At 48.1% G+C, this 22,900-nt stretch overlaps 1 protein-coding gene across 1 annotated transcript in view; it reads right to left on the bottom strand.

Moving 5' to 3' along the window:
* Window positions 1-247: 247 nt before the first annotated feature.
* Window positions 248-22,900, bottom strand: part of LOC135815518 (uncharacterized) — a 39,824-nt gene continuing 17,171 nt past the window's right edge. Inside the window, exons 6-17 of the mRNA XM_065328831.1 lie at window positions 13,523-13,647; window positions 12,885-12,948; window positions 12,571-12,693; window positions 6,247-6,459; window positions 5,583-5,656; window positions 4,643-4,752; window positions 3,832-3,909; window positions 2,991-3,108; window positions 2,299-2,380; window positions 1,589-1,678; window positions 1,148-1,261; window positions 248-1,010 (exon numbers count right to left, since the gene is read on the bottom strand). Of these exons, the coding sequence (XP_065184903.1) occupies window positions 1,005-1,010; window positions 1,148-1,261; window positions 1,589-1,678; window positions 2,299-2,380; window positions 2,991-3,108; window positions 3,832-3,909; window positions 4,643-4,752; window positions 5,583-5,656; window positions 6,247-6,459; window positions 12,571-12,693; window positions 12,885-12,948; window positions 13,523-13,647 (1,197 nt within the window). The 3' untranslated portion in view covers window positions 248-1,004. The remainder of the gene's footprint in view (window positions 1,011-1,147; window positions 1,262-1,588; window positions 1,679-2,298; window positions 2,381-2,990; window positions 3,109-3,831; window positions 3,910-4,642; window positions 4,753-5,582; window positions 5,657-6,246; window positions 6,460-12,570; window positions 12,694-12,884; window positions 12,949-13,522; window positions 13,648-22,900) is intronic.

Raw genomic sequence — 22,900 nt, 5'->3', positions numbered from 1 at the left:
CAGTATGTGTGTTCGATTATCCGGTTCCCTCGCCTAACCGGGATATTTTTGTGGAAAACGGATGATGTGTGTGGTTATGCGGCGAGGTCTGACTGTACTACTACTCGCATAGTACACAGATCTGCTGTCCCAGCTGATGCACGGTTTGGGTGTGCATGCTCCAGGCACCATACACTTGGGTGTACGTGCTCCAGGCACCATACACTTGCTCCCGGGCATACACTTTGACTTCATAACACGGTGCCAATCGGATGTCACAGTGGTCATATTGAATTCGAAAATAAGAGCACGGTCCTGTAAGCCATATGGGGGCGGGATTGGGTTTTTTACTAAACTGGCATGTACACATTGTCGAAGCAGGTCAAGCTATACCATCACAAGGCCAAAGAACATTATCACGTTATCAGTCACTCACTCTAACAGTGGAAGGAAGATCTAACTGTTTTCAGAAACCGAAATCTTGAAATCCAGAGAACATGAAAACACAACCCCGTGCTATATCAGTCTTGGAGAGCTGCCCAAGTTGATTCCACAAAATGAGACCATGCTCCAGAAATTGCCGGGCACTCGTGGAACACAGCTGTACGAAAGCTGAACACAAATCACGAACTGCTCGAGTTTGTTTTAGAAAGCCCGGCGGTGCAGCGTGTAAGAATTTTTCCTCCATTCTCTTTGCTCCAGCTTCACAGAAATATTATAGCATTGCAGGTCATAATCAGGACAATATACCATATTGTAATTGTTAAGTAGTTGGTTGTTCCAACTAGGAATTGTTAATAAATTAAAAACATTTATAGTGCCATAAATATAGCACAATGAAATGACAGCTAGGCCTAGGTGTGTCTCCTCACCATATATGTCCCTAACCCCGATGTACATGTACCCTAATATAGGTGTGGCTCTGCGTCAAGTTGCTACAGGTAGATATACTGCAGCGTCCTGGGCGTGGTATGACAACTCAGTGTACATACAGACGCAGGGTGTCTTCACTGTGTTGTTGCGCATTAGTCCTGCATAGCACACAGACAAACACAGCGGACACACACACACTGTTGTTATGCCCAAAACACAGTCATGTAGCGACTTTCATTCAATCTCAAAATTGCATCATGCAGCATGCCAGGTACAAATACAGCCACAGCCTTACCTCTAGAAGTTGACCATGGCTCTCCAGGGGCAGGTTGTAGCTTGCCAAGCCGGCCACAATGAACGCAGCACCAAACGTGACAGTCCCGAGAATGGTTGCGTTCTGTAGTAGCAACTGCACGGTGCAGACAATGGCAGAACAAGTGAAGCGCAAACGCATAGCTTATCAAGCCAGCTAAACTCTAGCTGAACTCTAGATGGACTGGATCCATGGTCTTATGCCACACATTTCGAAGCAGGTGTACTGTTGTACATTGCGTTTGAGATATCAGCATCGTTGAGGTGGAACACCGGTCTACAAAGTGATGGTAGCCAATGTGCTTTGCACACCCTGCACTGTGACATGCTTTGTCAGCCATTTCTTTAGCCTTTGACAGCAAAGTACAGATTTCTATGAGCCTCTGTAGAGTTGTGTACATGTAGCTGTTAGGAGTATACTCACAGTTGCAGCCCATGGAGACATCATGGCACCAAGCAGGCCAAAAGCAAGCAGAGAGCCATTCGCAAAGCTCCTCAAGTGTGTAGGATACACCTGGAGATACGGAGCAACGAGAGAGAGAGAGAGAGAGAGAGAGAGAGAGAGAGAGAGAGAGAGAGAGAGAGAGAGAGAGAGAGAGAGAGAGAGAGAGAGAGAGAGAGAGAGAGAGAGAGAGAGAGAGAGAGAGAGAGAGAGAGAGAGAGAGAGAGAGAGAGAGAGAGAGAGAGAGAGAGAGAGAGAGAGAGAGAGAGAGAGAGAAAGAGAGAGAACGAGAGAAAGAGAGAAAGAGAGAGAGAGAGAGAAATAGCCGGAGGAGGAGGACAACGACGACGGCGATGACAACGATGAGAGAGGAAGAAGAAGATAGAGAGAGAGAAATGAGAGAGATGAGAGAGAGAGAGAGAGAGAGAGAGAGAGAGAGAGAGAGAGAGAGAGAGAGAGAGAGAGAGAGAGAGAGAGAGAGAGAGAGAGAGGGCAATGCCAAGCACTGCGCATAACCATATTCTCCATAAAATTCAGGTTAATCCTGTTGTTACTGTATATTTGCCTGTCCTAGTCCTCGGTAGCAGCCGGGAAGCAGGCTGGTCTCTACATGCTGGATGGGATCACTGAATACCAAATCAACTAAGGACTAAAGACCGAGGTGGCCAAGTCCTGGCCCGGGCGTAGCTTACCTCGGCTGTGTAGACCAGTAGTATCTGGATGGTGGCTGATACAGCAGCACGCTGTGCGCTCAGTACCACTGTCGTGCCAATCCTGAAATAGGATACAGCAGAAATGGGCAGAATGGGGCTTGTCCCAGTTCAGAAGTGGCTATCTACATTCTACAAGTAGTATACAGGTCTATCATCACTCAGCGACTTCAAGCCTATCTCTTGCACAGACAGGGAACACATACGTATACACAGCAGGAACCTATAGATCATGAGATTCCGCTCAGGGGCCTTGTGATCTCCCCTCAGGCTGACCCCTCCATGCCACACATGCCATAAATATACCCAGTGCACTGGAAACCATCGAGCTCGCATCACACAACCTACTTGGGACCGGATCCCTTGCTTAGCTGGGAACTGTGCGAAAACTCAGAATAATGGGGAAACATGCCCGACATGAGATATGTAATCGGTACATGTTTGTGCAGCCATGTGTATGCATGATGCTGGATGTGGGAACACAAAGCAGAATATGCCGGACATTGTGCACTCAGGAACACCGTCGTGCATTGTGGCTTAGGCAGCGACTGTCCGGTCGGGGCAGTGATGTGGACACATCAGTTGAACGCACGATAAGTGGAATTTATGTACACATACAATGTGCACATCTATGGTGCAAATATTTGGAGAACACCTGACTACTTGTAGCTTGCCTTCCAAGTTGAGGCACAAAGGCGAGAGGCAGAACAGTAGCAGAAGCAGAAAGGGCGGTGATCCACATAGCCTTCCGCCGACCAGATCGCTTCATCAGCGTCAAAAAGAACAGGACACCTGACCAGTAGAAAAAAAACATGCAGTGCAAAGGTATACACACTGGAGGATGTCCCCATGTTCCAAGTCACGGCACCGCCATCATTATTTCATTGCCAGGCCAGTCTCAATTTACACTTGTGATGACAGTAACGTTACGAATGAGGCAAAACACAAATTATGCGTGCGTTAGTTGCGATGGTGGTGGGCTATTCTTGTAACCAGCAGCAGGAGACTTGGTAGCATGCATGCAGTCTTGCCGAGCTCATCTGGCAACCGTCATCTGTCCAAGATCCAGGCTTGGGGGTAGATGGTGACTAGACACCAGAGTACCACATTTTCCGGAGTATAAGTCGCACTTAATCATTCACCTAAAAAAGGCTTATTAAATTAAAGGCATATACTACGATGGTCAGATTAACGGTGGTACATAGGGAAGATGTCTGGGTTTCATGACAAAATATCTGGGATCGGCTTATACTCCGGAGAATAGGGTACATTTACCAAGACAAGAGTATGCGCTCCCAGCTCTCACCATACTGGCGCGCGGCTTGTGTTTTCGGCCATTCCCGCGTGATCTCGTGGTCACACGGCCTATGCGAACACAGCTGGCCCATACATACACACTAAAGGGACATGGACCCTGGTGAAGCCATACGTACTATGTCACCGCTAGGCTTTTTGACGCCATACGCCGGCTTCGGCATAGGTTTGGTAATACCAGTACAAAAGTCATGTACATACCTGGTAGTGCGCACACTGATACAAGCACGAGTGCTAGGAAATCTTTCCAGCCGAAGACAACGCACGGCATCAGAGCATCTGTGCAGGGTACACATGTATACAAAAAGGGCATCAGTCACACAGGTGATGCGCTATGTCGGCGAAGAGCAAACGGTCACTGAGGAGAAAAGCAACACCTGAGAGAGACATGCCCCGGTCTAATGTTAGCCCCTCTGCGGCAGCAAAGTCGTTAGTCACAGGTTCTACTGTACTTGTAAAGCATGTACATGACATTGTATAGTATGCAGTGCTGCCAAATAATTTTCGCCCAAAATCGGACACCCTTCACCGCCAAGGCGGGCCACATGGTGCGAATTTTTCTCCTCGGCAAATTTTTTACAGAGAATTCAAAATATCGCCTAAAACACCATGAAAATTCGCTTCGTTGCCATGGTAACCCCGGAGTTGTCATGAATTTTGTAATGATGAGTGTGGTCGCACACTGACTCTGGACACACTGTCAGCGTACATGCCATCCAGCCTGATCCAGGCATGTTACTTTGCACTTCCACAGCCAAGCGCTAGCCTTTTTAGAAGCACATGTACAGTGATTTGTGCCTTCAGAAGTTCAGTTGCGCTGAAAAGTGAAAGTACAGGACTTCTGCAAAGGAAAGTAATGATCTCCGACATTTTGGCTGCTTTTCGGACGTTTCCCTTTTCGGACCGGCTTTCGGAAGAGCCTTCAAAAATCGGACGGTTGGCAGCACTGAGTATGCTACCATAATGGGAAATAGCCCGCTGATACTACACAGTTCCCTGTGAGGTGACTTACTGTGCCACATGAACATGTTAGTCACCTTCATTTCTCTCCTCTCCCGCAGCAACTCAAACCATTCCACAGTAGCCAGGTGATGTCCAAAGAAACAGAAGTACATGGTAAACCTAGGAAGCAACACAAACACAGCAGCCCGGGAGCCAGTGACTACAGCACGGTGAGCGGATATTATATACAGTAAAACCGGTAACTAAAGACCACCCGGCGTGACTAGTGACCAGCCTGCTACTACCGGTCTCACATTTATATTATGGTTGTGCGGCGCAAACCTCTAACTAAAGACCACCTGCCACTAAAGACCGCTTTCTCTGGCCCCAACTTGGGGTGGTCGTTAGTCACAGGTTTTATTGTACTTTTCATGCTAACAAAGTCGAACCACCTAGCTGTCTGGAGACTGAAGATGAGAATGTTAGATGCAATAGCTCACGAGCCGCAACATAAAGTGTATTTTGAAGTGCGCTGCATAAGCACGTGACAGGATAAGTCTAGAACTAGCCGAGCCAGTATGGCAGTGTAGCAATCACCAGCTAATAATGCTGCCGAAGAGCATGCAGAAGGTAATACCATGCAGGGGTAGCTTAAACAAACGCCTGGATCAAACATAACAGGACGTGCATAGGGACACAGGGAATCGTCCGCACCAAGGAAAGCATAAATGTCACACTCTGGCGGGGAACCAGAAACTCATCATCGTGAATAAACTGTGAACAGGAGCATAGCGGTACCTCCTCCCTCTGCTTACAACGTGCTAAATCCATGCATGCAGTAGGGTAGAGCCTTTTCTTAACCAAATCATGGCTGCATGAAGCATACTGATTTCTCTGCAAATTTTATAAATAGAGGTATGCAGTACCAATAGTCAGCCAACAGCTCCATTCATGGAGTAAGAAGGGTTTCGTCATGACTGCCACCTACTGAGCCAAGCTGTTCAACCCACCAAGTCACACCCAGAAGCAGTGTAGTCTTGCGTCTATCGCCTTTCCGCAGCATTTCCGAAATGAAAGTCTCGTCCTGCGAGCACACAACAAAAGCGAAACACAGCTTGCCAAGGAATGGTTGACGGAAACTCAAGAAATACATGCTACACCAGCGCCATGCAACACAACTATTGAACATACAGTAAAACTTGTAACTAAAGACCACCGTGACTAGCGACCAGCCTGGTGCTACAGACCACTTTGCCAGGCACGGACGGTCTCATATTCATAATTATATGGTTGTGCGGTGCAAACCTCTAACCTCTAACTAAGGACCACCTGCCACTAAATACCGCTTTCTCTGGCCCCACGGGGTGGTGGTTAGTCAGAGGTTTACTGTAACTAGACCTACAAACTGTCTCCTACTACATGTAAGTTAGTAGAGAGCAAACAGGGACTACTGGTACACGAGTGAAGGAACCCGTGACATCCTGCAGCTGTGCAACCAAGCTTAATTCACACAGCAAACATGGAATTCGTGGTGTAGAACGTATGTAGTTCTAAAGGAAGTGATCAGCTTTCGTTGGCCAGCATAGTACTACACAGGCTAGAGAATTCAATTTCCAAGCACTTTTAGACCGTTCTTAGCAATACACACAAAACAGTTCAGTAAACACTCGGCACCTTTTCCTCCACTTCTGCTAGTTGCTCCTGAACCGATCCATCAGGCTCGTCTCCTTCCTGCTTCTTCCTCCGTTCCAGTGCTGACTTCTCCGCTTCGGTGATCAGATTAACTTGCGGCAGGGCAATCTGGCGACGCTGGGCAAACTTTGCCAGCACGCTGTAGGCATCATCAAAGAGCCTCTGCTCTCCGAGGAAACGGGGTGATTCGGATGCCTGACCGGTAATGCAAAGAGCAGGACAGTACACTGAGACTACAAGATACACACCTGCATCCATCATTCCCGCACGCTAGGCACTATGCCTGTGTACTTGTGAGCAAGCACTATGAATACCGAGGCTGGGAGAAACCTCACTCTCTGGACATTCTCCAAACTCGGCACATGGTGGAGCAAGGACTTTTACTAGTTTAGTTTATAGATATCCTTATATAGATCTCCTTCATATTGTGTGCGCGTACATGTACAGGATGCGGAGAGTGAGTGTACGGCATCCATCTATCGTGCACTGAATACTTCAGTACAAATATGTCCAAGAAGACTATTGCCCAGTGTTACTTAATCCCGACTTTGCCCAGTGTTACTTAATCCCGACTTTGCCCAGTGTTACTTAATCCCGACTTTGCCCAGTGTTACTTAATCCCGACTTTGCCCAGTGTTACTTAATCCCGACTTTGCCCAGTGTTACTTAAAGGGGAAGTCCGGTGAAAATTTAAATTTCAGGGTCGGTAGAGTTTCGGGCGCTGAGTCGAATGGTGTTGGTCCCACGTGTCTCCGACAAAGCGTTCTCGAGATATTTCCGTTTGAAAAACTGAGTTTCGGGGGCTGCGCCATGACGTCATGCGTCCGCGCCACACCCTCTGCAACGTCATAGCGTGCAGCTAGGTCAAAAGGAGTGCGTGAAAGCAATAGTGTCAGTGCTATTTCAAATGATTTGGTGACTGATATTAGGTGGTGCAAGCGACCCCGAAGACCTGTAACTCCTTGTGAGAGTGAGGATGCAGCCATGGCTGACCTTCATGAGTTCGGTCTGGGGCTGAGAACCTCTGTATTCAGCTGAAGAAATGGCCGCACGGGCCGGTCAAGAGTCAGCGCTACTGAGTTTCCGACTGATGAAGAAGCAGCAGCTATTGCAGACGAGGCTGATGTAATTATCAGATCGCTGGAGAGCAGGGTCGCCAAAATGGAGAAGAGTGATGCGAGTGCTCTAAATGTTGTTCCATACCGATTAGATTCGCTTAGACTCCAGTAGCCTGCCACATGGTGATGTTTTGGTGCGAACTTGGAATTATTTCGGACTACTCAATAGATGACTTGCACAAAGATCCGAGCCGCGAGTGAGACGGGGCAAGTGCACCCTGTGCACCCAGGCTACACTGCGTGCACCCTACACCGTCTGTAGTGTCCTTTTTTTGTCAGCATGAATGAACGGTGCACGGCATGTACATGATGTACATGTACATGCCGTGCACCGTCACTGTCTTCAGCAGCTCATGAGTCATGTACACTTGTAGGGTTAGTGGAAGTACATGACTGTATATTATGTGAAGAGAAGCCAGGCGTTCAAACCAACCCAAAATACTCTTGCCATATTCTTCGGTGAAATAGTTATAAAAAAATTGTCTTACTAAACAACAGTGAGCATAGAAGCAACCTCGATGCACCCAATAATATGGCATCCGGGAACAGCAAGTGTTGCACGAGGATCCCAAGAACACGTCAAGTTCCATGCTACCCGCCGCCATCAAAAGAACGAAGGATAACTGTGCTAGCCTAGTTCATATTCAATGTAACGCTATCGGTACGGGATATAGGAGCCTGTTGGGAAGGCGTGGGTGAGCTGTTAAAATCTTGTACGGTTCGCACAGCACAACATACATGCAGCAGTTATTGCGACGGTTAACGTCGATGGACGAGAGTCATAAAGCACAGTCCATGGGGGTTAACGTTTCTGGGCTTCCTTTCCGAAAGGAATTTTTTATTTCTTCTCTAATAAAGCAGAATCATGCTGATTATACCAGTCTGTTATGAAGACAAGAAAGCAGCCATGGACATTGTGCCACACTAAAGGAACGACAGGTAAAAGATAAAGCACTTCATCTGAAAACTCAAGGACTATCCATAAATACAGCAAATGATAATCCTAGCCTGGTAATGTCCAACTCCGTCATGTGAGCCATTCGGTGGGAAGCACAATGTTCGAAATGCTGAAATTTGAACAGTTGCAGTTGTGTTCGTCGCCACACAATGCCATCGCCAGTTCACATTCGAAATGTAGCCATTTTTACGCTTGTGTCCCTGTACACGGCATGGAAGGCTGAACAGATTCAACTCTTCCATCGCTTCCTGATCTGTACAGTAGTGCGGTTGCGTTCCCGTTCCTGACACTCACATCCGTCTCCGCTAACCAGCATCATGAGCACTCCAATGGTTCCCGCCGCTCCTTCCGTATCGTCCCAGCGCGCCCCGTCAAGATGTGAATTACTGGAGGCAACGGAGCCAGTGTATGATGAAGGCGAATGCACTGTTTGATGATGCTCCAACAAATCCTTTCACCGTTGTGCGGAATTTGTAAGAAGAGTAGTGGCTCAACTGTAGGTCCAACGCAGAAGGTACCTCACAGCGCAGTTATGTTACGTCCACAATAATGAACATACTCAGCAGACTGTGATGTGTATCAGACACACTCTGGCATTATTTGTTCCACATTCTCCCAGGAGATGAAATGTAGTTCAATCATGTCTTTAGTACATGGGGTACCGTTGCCTCGTTGCAACTAAACAGGTATGCAAGTTACTTTCCCATGAGACCCAGCCGCAGCCGCATCGTCGTCATTACCAGCTAATCATGAAGAGGTATAATGTGACTTTCCACCACTCCCTGATTCAATCATAGTTTGCGAGCCTGCGCCAAACTGCTTTCTCACTAGAGCCAGGCATCGGATACATATCCGGGCTTCAGTAAGGCTAACAATGCTATGTCTCTGGCCTAGATCCAAGTCTAGATTCAGCTGCTCAGAGTAAGGGCTGATGAAATGTTCATATCGGAACAAGTGAGACTTCAACAGTAGCTAGTACACATCAGGCCTGAGGACTTCGCAGCGTTTCTCCAGCACACTTGTTCTCTCCTTCAACTCAGATACTACTTGAAGTACTACTAAAGGCCATCTGGCTCTCATACTCAGTCCTTCCACCCTTCATTTTCATGGTTTAGGCTTCCACTCGTCACTCGGCAGGTTCCTGGCCTCTCCGCAGTCTGTCCTCAGGAGAGGGTCGCTCTGGAGCTAGTGCAGCCGATTGAAAGGGAATCGAGTTCTTTCTCAGACGTCCACAAACTTTCGTTGTGCTTCACTTCGCTTCCACTGCGGGAAAGTAGTCACACTTCAGGACCACGACGTGCTTGTTGCAGCCTACACCAATGATACTAAAATAATATTCCCTCATTTTTCTGCCTCCCGAACGGCCGGCTCGGAAAGGAACGTATGGAATGGGAGCCTCAGTTCCATCTCTCGTCTGCTAGTTCATTCAGGAGCGCAGCAGCGCTTCGGCATGACCGATACAAGTCGAATCAAAACAACTCTACCCTCTAGCTAAAAAAACTAGCTCAGTGTTCGTCAGGCAAAAAGCGAAATTTCGAAAGTCACGAACTCAAAAGGTGGGGAAGTGCAGAGTCAGAAGGTCCACTTGCCCCGTCTCGAACCCAGACAATCTTTGTGCAAGTCATCTATTGGAGAACAGTGCAGGCTCTTTGAACCACGGGCACGACTCTTCGCTCGCAACGCTATGGAATCTGAAAGTTCTAGGTCCGGGAGCTGTTCGCTGTTTTGTCACTTGTCACGGTTGTGCACTCATCGCTGTAGCATAAAATAATGAGGCGGGTGCGGAAAACTAAAATTTTCTTTCTCAAAGCACAGCCACCGGCACCGGCAAGGAGAAACGCACGTTCTCTGACTACAGGACTGTACAATACGACTGATACGAGTCGAGTGTATGACAAGTCCGTGTGTTGACTAGTTTTCTGAGTCTTGTGTCAGTTGTGACATGAGTTTGTTGACTGCACTACAGCTAGATAACACACTGCACGCACTGCATGCACGCAGCGCAGAGCGCGTAGAGCCGCCCGTAGACCATGGTAGACGGGCTGACGGAAAAGTCCAACTCGGAAACGGCTAAAATACGGTATAACCTCCAGGTTTACCGAGCTGAAAATTACAGGGTACGTAGTGTTTGTAACACTGAATCGAATGGTCTTGGTCCGAAGAAGCTGCGACAAACGGTTCCCCAATCGAACGCGCTCCGAATATGGCCATTTTTGTACACAACTAGATGGCGTGGCTACCTGGCTGCACGCTGTGACGTCATCACCTGGATCTGGGTGATGCGCGCTCAAATTCGCACATGTTCGATTGGGCGTATCTGACGAACCATAAGCCGCAGCCTCCTCGGACAAAGACCATTCGACTCAGCGACCCGAACTCTACGGACTGTGAAATTTAAATTTTTCACCGGACTTCCCCTTTAATCCCGACTTTGCCCAGTGTTACTTAATCCCGACTTTGCCCAGTGTTACTTAATCCCGACTTTGCCCAGTGTTACTTAATCCCGACTTTGCCCAGTGTTACTTAATCCCGACTTTGCCCAGTGTTACTTAATCCCGACTTTGCCCAGTGTTACTTAATCCCGACTTTGCCCAGTGTTACTTAATCCCGACTTTGCCCAGTGTTACTTAATCCCGACTTTGCCCAGTGTTACTTAATCCCGACTTTGCCCAGTGTTACTTAATCCCGACTTTGCCCAGTGTTACTTAATCCCGACTTTGCCCAGTGTTACTTAATCCCGACTTTGCCCAGTGTTACTTAATCCCGACTTTGCCCAGTGTTACTTAATCCCGACTTTGCCCAGTGTTACTTAATCCCGACTTTGCCCAGTGTTACTTAATCCCGACTTTGCCCAGTGTTACTTAATCCCGACTTTGCCCAGTGTTACTTAATCCCGACTTTGCCCAGTGTTACTTAATCCCGACTTTGCCCAGTGTTACTTAATCCCGACTTTGCCCAGTGTTACTTAATCCCGACTTTGTCCAGTGTTACTTAATCCCGACTTTGCCCAGTGTTACTTAATCCCGACTTTGCCCAGTGTTACTTAATCCCGACTTTGCCCAGTGCTACTTAATCCCGACTTTGCCCAGTGCTACTTAATCCCGACTTTGCCCAGTGCTACTTAATCCCGACTTTGCCCAGTGTTACTTAATCCCGACTTTGCCCAGTGTTACTTAATCCCGACTTTGCCCAGTGTTACTTAATCCCGACTTTGCCCAGTGTTACTTAATCCCGACTTTGCCCAGTGTTACTTAATCCCGACTTTGCCCAGTGTTACTTAATCCCGACTTTGCCCAGTGTTACTTAATCCCGACTTTGCCCAGTGTTACTTAATCCCGACTTTGCCCAGTGTTACTTAATCCCGACTTTGCCCAGTGTTACTTAATCCCGACTTTGCCCAGTGTTACTTAATCCCGACTTTGCCCAGTGTTACTTAATCCCGACTTTGCCCAGTGCTACTTAATCCCGACTTTGACTATTCGTTGACGGCAGTGTTCTACATATATTCCCACAGGGACAGGGAGATCTGCACTTCTTCAAGTAAGATCTGCACTTCTTCAAGTAAGATCTGCAGTTATTCAAGTAAGATCTGCAGTTATTCAAGTAAGAGGCAATCCAAAGTTCATTGGACACCAGCTTTAGGCAATGCATGTCATCAAGAGTACATCTCAGTAATCTCAGGACGGTGTGCAACTGCTAATACAACCTGTATCCAGTGCTAGTTGTTGTTGTTGTTCTGTTGTTGTTGTTGTTGTTGTTGTTGTTGTTGTTGTTGTTGTTGTTGTTGTTGTTGTTGTTGTTGTTGTTGTTGTTGTTGTTGTTGTTGTTGCTGCTGCTACTGCTGTTGCTGCTGCTGCTGCTGCTGCTGCTGCTGCTGTTGTTGTTGTTGTTGTTGTTGTTGTTGTTGTTGTTGTTGTGGCTGTGTACTAAGTCTTTATTTGGCTGGATGGCAGACTTTCACCTCACGACACATGGCTCAAAAGGTTACACTAGCAAACAGTGCAAAGCTATCCCCACAGAGTTGTACGCAGAGCAAGGTTCTGCACAACCCCGTACCAAAGCAGGGTTGCGTACAACCCTGTATCTACCATACACAGGGTGAAAATAGTGTGATACGGGTTTGTCCCGTGATGTGAAGGTCTGCCGTCCATAGTATCCAGAGTATCTTGTCCACAGGCAGAATGCCAGGCAAAAGATGGCTGCCGTACTGGGATCTCACTCTCTACTTACCAGCAGTAGAAAGTTGAGGATAATAAGGAGCGGAAGGTGAATGCCTATCACCAGCCATGGCCACCTGCGTCCAGCCAGTAGCAACAGCGGAATCTCTATCATCATGCCCACTTGCCAAAGTGTCTGCACATACCGATAAGGACACGCATATACGCCAAGGCACACAGGAAAGAAGATGGCTAGTTCGAAGCTGTGACATAAAGGACACGTCATACTCAAGATACTATTACACTTCACAGGCTGTGCTAATCAACTTCAGACGATCAGCTAGGTAGCTTCACGGTGGAGAACTGGCAATATCACGGGTTTCTTACCACCATCGTCAGCAGTGCTTCTTGATGTCGGCGAATTGGTAAACTTTCAAACATCCACGTTGTCCTGAGCAGAGACCAACACGGCACAGGCAACTTGTATTAGCCCAGGGGTTAGTGGCTCAGTGCTAGTGATCCCAGTCAGGCTTTCTGTGACCAGGCTGCGTAAACATGAACGCCGGGCTGGCCTACAGTCTGACTGCAGGAGCATCCTATATTGGAGACCCTGATTTCAATGCGTGCACTGTGTGCAGTGCTCACCACCCCCTCCTCACACCACCATTGTCTTCCCATTCAAAGTCAAAGTCAGACAGGCCATTGTGCATCAGTATAAAGCACAAATGCTCCCTTTGACGCCATACTCCCTTCCCATCTTCACACGCTATTAACGTATCATGCCGCGCTCATCACACTACCACCTATACCACTAGTTCACTACCCTCATCGATCAGAAGCTGTGTGCGCTACTGGACAGTGCGCTATGAGCCGGCAGCTGTGAATTCTCCGAAAGATGACAGTATGAGCCGGCAGCTGTGAATTCTCCGAAAGATGACAGTATGAGCCGGCAGCTGTGAATTCTCCGAAAGATGACAGTACCCCGTGACAGGTACACTACACTGCCGCGATGATGTGGTACTTACCTGATGTTCATGCCGCCGATGGCAAAGCCGGACACAAACCTGAAGATCAGCAGCAGTGTACTGGTGTAGGTGAACAGGACTAGCGAGGAGACCACAACCAGTAGTGTTGTCGCTGCCACCAGGGACTGAACAACCAAGAAAACAACCCCACAGATGCATCCGTAAACCATGAATCCTTCGTATGCAGTAATGATAGATTAATAGTTTCTATTTGTTTTCTACATTGGACTACATGTATGTGTACCTCAAAATTGAACTGTACTCTGTAGATTGGCACAAGTATGATGCCCGCAGTACAACCATGCACTTGCACAGTATTAGCACTATAGAAACCCACACCATGATCCGACAGAAGACCAGCATGGCTGGCGCCAGTCAAGCAGCTTTGTGATATAGCTAAAAACAACAAGCGTTTCCGTAGGTGACACTTGCTTGAAGTGAACACATTCGCATCACAGGCACAATGAGAGACAGCTCCTCAGCGGCTTGTTACGTAAGCAGTCTTGTGTTGCCCGCTACCAACGGCATGAGGCAAGGAACCTAAACATCATGTGAGTCATGACTACAGTGTACGATCATCTATAGAAAATACTAGGGGAGGACACGCATGGAAGTGTGGTACAAGCGATTAGAAGAGGTTGATTGCTAGCACAGTCATGTACTTACAGGTAATACACAGTCATGTACTTACAGGTAATACACAGTCATGTACTTACAGGTAATACACAGTCATGTACTTACAGGTAATACACAGTCATGTACTTACAGGTAATACACAGTCATGTACTTACAGGTAATACACAGTCATGTACTTACAGGTAATACACAGTCATGTACTTACAGGTAATACACAGTCATGTACTTACAGGTAATACACAGTCATGTACTTACAGGTAATACACAGTCATGTACTTACAGGTAATACACAGTCATGTACTTACAGGTAATACACAGTCATGTACTTACAGGTAATACACAGTCATGTACTTACAGGTAATACACAGTCATGTACTTACAGGTAATACACAGTCATGTACTTACAGGTAATACACAGTCATGTACTTACAGGTAATACACAGTCATGTACTTACAGGTAATACACAGTCATGTACTTACAGGTAATACACAGTCATGTACTTACAGGTAATACACAGTCATGTACTTACAGGTAATACACAGTCATGTACTTACAGGTAATACACAGTCATGTACTTACAGGTAATACACAGTCATGTACTTACAGGTAATACACAGTCATGTACTTACAGGTAATACACAGTCATGTACTTACAGGTAATACACAGTCATGTACTTACAGGTAATACACAGTCATGTACTTACAGGTAATACACAGTCATGTACTTACAGGTAATACACAGTCATGTACTTACAGGTAATACACAGTCATGTACTTACAGGTAATACACAGTCATGTACTTACAGGTAATACACAGTCATGTACTTACAGGTAATACACAGTCATGTACTTACAGGTAATACACAGTCATGTACTTACAGGTAATACACAGTCATGTACTTACAGGTAATACACAGTCATGTACTTACAGGTAATACACAGTCATGTACTTACAGGTAATACACAGTCATGTACTTACAGGTAATACACAGTCATGTACTTACAGGTAATACACAGTCATGTACTTACAGGTAATACACAGTCATGTACTTACAGGTAATACACAGTCATGTACTTACAGGTAATACACAGTCATGTACTTACAGGTAATACACAGTCATGTACTTACAGGTAATACACAGTCATGTACTTACAGGTAATACACAGTCATGTACTTACAGGTAATACACAGTCATGTACTTACAGGTACATAATACACAGTCATGTACTTACAGGTAATACACAGTCATGTACTTACAGGTAATACACAGTCATGTACTTACAGGTAATACACAGTCATGTACTTACAGGTAATACACAGTCATGTACTTACAGGTAATACACAGTCATGTACTTACAGGTAATACACAGTCATGTACTTACAGGTAATACACAGTCATGTACTTACAGGTAATACACAGTCATGTACTTACAGGTAATACACAGTCATGTACTTACAGGTAATACACAGTCATGTACTTACAGGTAATACACAGTCATGTACTTACAGGTAATACACAGTCATGTACTTACAGGTATTACACAGTCATGTACTTACAGGTAATACACAGTCATGTACTTACAGGTAATACACAGTCATGTACTTACAGGTAATACACAGTCATGTACTTACAGGTAATACACAGTCATGTACTTACAGGTAATACACAGTCATGTACTTACAGGTAATACACAGTCATGTACTTACAGGTAATACACAGTCATGTACTTACAGGTAATACACAGTCATGTACTTACAGGTAATACACAGTCATGTACTTACAGGTAATACACAGTCATGTACTTACAGGTAATACACAGTCATGTACTTACAGGTAATACACAGTCATGTACTTACAGGTACATTAATACACAGTCATGTACTTACAGGTAATACACAGTCATGTACTTACAGGTAATACACAGTCATGTACTTACAGGTAATACACAGTCATGTACTTACAGGTAATACACAGTCATGTACTTACAGGTAATACACAGTCATGTACTTACAGGTAATACACAGTCATGTACTTACAGGTAATACACAGTCATGTACTTACAGGTAATACACAGTCATGTACTTACAGGTAATACACAGTCATGTACTTACAGGTAATACACAGTCATGTACTTACAGGTAATACACAGTCATGTACTTACAGGTAATACACAGTCATGTACTTACAGGTATTACACAGTCATGTACTTACAGGTAATACACAGTCATGTACTTACAGGTAATACACAGTCATGTACTTACAGGTAATACACAGTCATGTACTTACAGGTAATACACAGTCATGTACTTACAGGTAATACACAGTCATGTACTTACAGGTTTTTTTTAACTTGGTAAACCGGCCTCTTGTACGGGCAGAATTAAGTAACACAATGATACAATAAAAACAAGTACCAGTAGTTACATACATGGACCATACGAGAAAAAGCAATGATGACGAGGCATAAACAAGTGTCTAGTGCTGTATGGCAGCTTCCGAGACAGCGAGTCGAGCGGATGACTCAGCCACCTCCGGGTGCGAATACAGCCGTCGTGCACCACGCAGGCAAGCCACGCCTGCACGGAGAAGGGCGAAGCTGAACCTGCAGCGGATCCATGCCATCACTGCAGAGTATGGCTCACCAGATTTGTCGGAGACCATTGCAGCTATTCTCTTGAGGAGAGCGGCAGCAGCTCGACCAGTACCACCAGTTGCAGCGAAAACCACAGGGATGAAGGTTCCACGCTCGACCTCCTTGACGCGCTGTTCGTATCGCCTCCGTTTTTCACGTTCATGACGCTGGTAGCAAGCGGTGATGGAAGAGGATCGATTTGAGGGAGCAAAGGGGTTGAAAACCCGAATATCGAGAAAGACTCTCTCAAACCGACCTCCCCAAACACCACTCGCCGCAACATCAAGTCGAGCCTGGTCATCTGTGGAGGCAGTCTTGTAGCGGAGCTGCTCACCAGAGAGCGGTTGTAAGTGTGGCTCGATAGCGACACTATTGGCGACACGTTTCAATAGCGAGGCAGTGATGTCCCGCACCTCATTGTGTCGAAGTGACGGGAAACCTCCGGTGCTGCATGTCAGGGCATGGGCTACTGTGAAGCTGGCTCCACAGACACAGGTTGACGGTAAGCGAGAAGGCCGCCAGCCATAGCGCAGTGCCAAACCATCGCGGAACTCGCTTTTGGATAGCACAAATCCATGACGGGATAGCGGACGACAAGTAAGCCAGCTGGAGGCGCCAGGCTCACTTGCCAACTGAATTGTGTGCTGCAAAGTGGGCGATGCGTCGGCAGCGAAGCCACGGATGTCGGTCTTCGCTTTCTGGCGGTGATCTGCACGCTGTGACGCTTTGGCTGAGGCAACGCTGGCAAGAGCTTCCGTCACACTGAAGTCTTGGTCGAGGATGTTGGTGGTGAGCGCCGCTGTGATCGCGCGGGATGAGGCGTATTGGGTTGTTAGAGATGTTGGATTGACGATGCCCAGGCCACCATCCCGGCAAGGGAAGGCAAACAGCCGTCGCAGCTCCAGACTGACGTCTTCTCCAGTCAGGGCTGGCAGCAGCTTGGTAACAATGGCGTGTTCCAACTGATCAAGACCACTGGACGCATCCGGCAGAACACGACACAAGAATGTCCAGCGGCATGAGAGAGCACGAACAAAAGTAGTGTACGCTGCCTGGGGCTGGGTACGAGCGAAGGATGAGAGTGTCTCAATCTGCTTGCACCATTCATTGGCCTTCTCCTGGATGAACCCGTGGATGTAGTCGGGCGTGCCAATAGCGGAACCCAGGTAGCGGTTGCCGTCAGATGTTACTTGGATGCCAGTATCAGCGAAGAGGCGCACAGCGTCGTCGTAGGCATGTGGCTTGACCACAAGCACAGACTTCCGGGCATTGAGGTGATATCCGTAGGACGGACCTTCAGCCTGCAGCTTGTTCCACCACGATCGAATTGCTACCAGACGACCACCTGCAGATGAATCGTCCGCGTACCATAGCTGGCAGGTGTCCGGGGTTGCTACCGCTCTCACAAGTGGGAGGATGCCGAGGGCATAGAAAGGCATCGCCAGGGGGTCCCCCTGGGTTGTGCCTTCTTGGGACAGAATACACTCCCCTGCCACATACAAGTTGCTCGGCCGCCGGTACGAATTGATCACAACTGCTGCAAGAGAGGGGCATTGGTGGCGAATGTTTCGGATGGCCACATTGCGGTTCAGGTTATTGAACGCATTGGCCGCGTCCGCCATAATGACGCCCTCCGTTTCTTCTTGGCATGTACTTACAGGTAATACACAGTCATGTACTTACAGGTAATACACAGTCATGTACTTACAGGTAATACACAGTCATGTACTTACAGGTAATACACAGTCATGTACTTACAGGTAATACACAGTCATGTACTTACAGGTAATACACAGTCATGTACTTACAGGTAATACACAGTCATGTACTTACAGGTAATACACAGTCATGTACTTACAGGTAATACACAGTCATGTACTTACAGGTAATACACAGTCATGTACTTACAGGTAATACACAGTCATGTACTTACAGGTAATACACAGTCATGTACTTACAGGTAATACACAGTCATGTACTTACAGGTAATACACAGTCATGTACTTACAGGTAATACACAGTCATGTACTTACAGGTAATACACAGTCATGTACTTACAGGTAATACACAGTCATGTACTTACAGGTAATACACAGTCATGTACTTACAGGTACATAATACACAGTCATGTACTTACAGGTAATACACAGTCATGTACTTACAGGTAATACACAGTCATGTACTTACAGGTAATACACAGTCATGTACTTACAGGTAATACACAGTCATGTACTTACAGGTAATACACAGTCATGTACTTACAGGTAATACACAGTCATGTACTTACAGGTAATACACAGTCATGTACTTACAGGTAATACACAGTCATGTACTTACAGGTAATACACAGTCATGTCATAAAGCCTCTTGTACGGGCAAAAGCAACACAATGATGAGAAACCAGGGTATGATAGGAACTGATAATATTAAAAATAGTACACAGGTGTGGAAAATATGTCTCCGGAATGGCGAGAGTCACACTAAAACACAATGGTTTTAGATCCGGCTTTCAACCACTGCCAGCTCCCTGAGCTCGTTAGCTGGACGATGGTATGCCGACCGAGACCCACGGACACACATGACAGCGGACCGGAGCAGCGCGAAAGACAGCCTGCAGCGCACATATGCAACATGGTGTGCATAGGGCATGCTGGAATCAGCCCTGGCAAGCAAGCCACAGAGGCGCTTAAGGAACCTTTCGCATTCAGGGGCGGCAACACCAGAAGTTGACAACACCAGCGGGCTGAATGTGCCACGATCCACATTGAGGATTCGCTCTCCGTACTGCAGCTTCTTCTGGCGCTCGTGCTGAAGCAGTAGGGCATCCAGTGGTTGGGCTGAGTAGGACGCCGCATCAGGATGGAAGACGCGTACATCAAAGAAAGCATCCTGTGCTCGGGTCCAGAAGCCACGGGCACGGACATCAGCGCGGGCATCCTCGGCGGTGTTTGTCGATGCAGCCGTAAACACCTCTCCAGAGAGCGGGGCTAGCTGAGGCTCGATTGCCACTGCGTGGCAGACCTCCGTGAGTAGCTCCCCTACCATGTCACGGACTTCGTTATGGCGGATTGTAGGGAAGCCACCCCGGGGGCAACACATGGCATGAGCAGTGGAGAACAGAACTCCGCAGGCACACTTCGTGGGGACATCGAGGAGAGGCCAGTCATACCGCAAGGCAAGGCCGTCCCTGAACTCCTGCTTCGAGAGGTGGAACCCATGTTCCTTGAGAGGAAGAGCAGTGAGCCAGGAAGAGGGGCCTTTGCGGGACAGCTCATCCATACGACGGGCCAAGGGGCGGTCCGCAGCTTCTCGGAGAGCAGCGAAAGAGGCAGCACTAGCTTTCTTGGAGGACTTGGCAGCAGATGCTCTCTCACGGCGGGCTAGCTGATCCACAAAGTCGCAGGAATGATGCTGCCACTCTCGATCGTGCTGGTGGATGATCTCGTCAACCTGGCTGCTCGTGATGACTTGGGAAGCCTGCAGTTGGGAGGTAGCAATTTCTTTGAAGTATGGCAAACCGATTCCACCGAGCCGGCAAGGTAGCCGTAGAAGAGAGAGGTCATCCGCCGTGAATGTGCGTTTCCCTGTCAGAGCCGGAAGGAAGTGCTCCGTGACCGTGTCATCCAGGCGCTGCAGCTGTTCAGCTGAGAACTCCAGTGTACGAAGGAGATATGTCCATCGACCACGCAATCCGTGTGTGAGGGCGGCATACGCCGCATGAGGTTCGGTAGTGGCAATCTCGGACAGTCGCATAAGCTCCTGCTGCCAGTCTTGTACTTTCCCAGCTGTATAGCCAGCGATGAAATCCGGTGTCCCTATAGCGGCACCCAGGTAGCGTGCTCCATCCGTGACCACTTCAATGCCAGTTCCTGCAAAGACACTGTGGGCCAGGTTGAGCAGGTCAGGCTTGACGAGGAGGAGAGTCTTCGAGGCGTTGACATGGTAACCGTAAGGTTTCCCGGTCTCGTCCACATCATCCCACCAGCGTCGAAGGGCCCGTAGCTTGCCTGCACCACTTGAATCATCGGCATACCACAATTGACGGATGTCGGCGTGGGTTGTGCGGAGGTGCCGTACGAATGGTAATGTAGCGAGGGCATAGAAAACCATCGACAGAGGGTCACCTTGTGTGGTACCCTCTGCGGAGGAAAGCTCACCACCGCCAGAAACGAAGAGGCGGGCATCATCTTGGTAGCAGTTCAGCAGTGTGGTAGCCAGGGAAGGACACAAGTGGCGAACATTGTGAAGAGCTGCTTGGCGGTTCAGGCAATTGAAGGCATTCTTCGCGTCAACTAGTAGGACTCCTTCAGTTGTGGCGTCCTCATACAAGTGCTTCATGGCGTGGACCGCTGCTTCTATCCCAGCTGGCAATCCAGAACACTTCTGGAGAAAACCACAGGCCTCCATTACATCGTCTGACGTTACTCGGAGAATGGATTTGGCTAGAATGCGACGGAGGACCTCAGACACCCCAATGGGCCTGACACCTGGGTTCTTGTCCAGGGCAATTAGACGACAGGCGGTGAAGGGGGTAAGAGAGTCTGGTGGCAAGGTTTGTGTTGCTAGCAAGCGGCCGAAGGACGCCATCGCCGAGCAAAGGTTGTTGGAGGCCCCTTTGTACGCCGAGCACATACGTCGCCATGCTGACGAGTCGAGACCAGAGGGACCTGCCGAGCCTTTCGCCTGCATGGCCACGGTTTTGACGAGGTCGGCAGTCAGGGAATCAAATCGGATTGGGTGGCACTGAGGCGCTGCTCCCGCTATCAGGATGTGCTCTGCTGCTGGAGTGCCACAAGGATGCTTACTCTCCAGGGCTGCCCGCACGGTTGTGGTGGAGTCCTTGATGGTGATCGAGTCATCGATACCTAACACACCGGATGACTGCGTGGACTCAGCTTCAGATAGGGAACGCAGGGCATCGTGCACACGTCCTTCTGCCATGAGGGAACCAAAATGCCTTGCCTTGTCCTGCTCACCTCGTCGACGTGCTCCTCGGTGTGGCTCACGATGCCGTTGCAGGCAGCGTCCTTCCTCAACCAGAGCAGTGATATTACCATCTGCCCAGAGGGCCATCCGGCGCTGGAGGTGACTCGTGTTATCCTTTGGCTTGGATCGACGATACGTTTGTTGTAGTAACAGAGCTGGGAGCACGGCTAGGTTGTACAGCGCTGTTCTGTGGGTACCAGCAGACTGAACAAAGTCCTGGATCTGTTCACACATCAATGTTACAAATCGCTTCCCGGCCGAGCCTGTTGGGAGCTTGAAGAACCGCTTCTTCCAATGTACGACCTCAGAGTATACGTCCGAGACCGAGTGAGGAGTGGTGTTCGCCTCACTCAAGTGGGCAGAGTGCACAGATTGACTTGTGGGTTCCATAGGCTGTGATTCGCTCCTGGTTTCTTGTGACTGAGAGGGGGAGCCCACTGCTAGCGCTGGGAGATGTACGGCTTGTTCGTTGCCGTTGCGGGTGTTGGTGTTCAAGGTGCTTTCAGCAGGCCGGCTGTCAGAGTCCCGAGTAGTTGCTATTGTTGTTGAAGTTCTCTCTCGTGGCTCAGTTTGTCCCATGTCAACGCCATGACGGCACTCCGTGATCAGTGCGTTGATGCTCTGGGCAGTTGCGGAAGCGGCTGTCGAAAGCTCTTCGCACTCACTCACGGTTTGGCTTGAGTCCGCACGTAACGGGTTTGTGTCGTCGACCTGTTCTACCACTGGCAACGGAGACGTACGCACCTCACGCGTACACCCTACCGTAGGCCTGCGATTTGAACATTTCTGCTTCTTTCCCGGAGTGCAGTTCGAGCACGGACGTTCTGCTTGGCGGCAGGAACAGTTGGTTCTACACACGCCATTACCCGCACAAACACAGCATCGACGTCCAGCTGGGGCTTGGCTGGTGGCCGCATCAGTATCACTACCCATAGCCTGCTACTAGTTGTCACATGCTAAATCTACACGGTCACGTTCACAGCTGCACAGATGCCCTGGATCGGAGCTTCAAAATTTCAAACCGCCCATCGCCTATGATACACAGTCATGTACTTACAGGTAATACACTGTCATGTACTTACAGGTAATACACAGTCATGTACTTACAGGTAATACACAGT

The sequence above is a fragment of the Sycon ciliatum genome, chromosome 4 (assembly GCF_964019385.1).
Source record: "Sycon ciliatum chromosome 4, ocSycCili1.1, whole genome shotgun sequence".
NCBI lineage: Eukaryota > Metazoa > Porifera > Calcarea > Leucosolenida > Sycettidae > Sycon > Sycon ciliatum.
The sequence above is the reverse complement of the archived record's forward strand: the minus strand, read 5'-3'. Positions and strand labels throughout refer to the sequence as shown.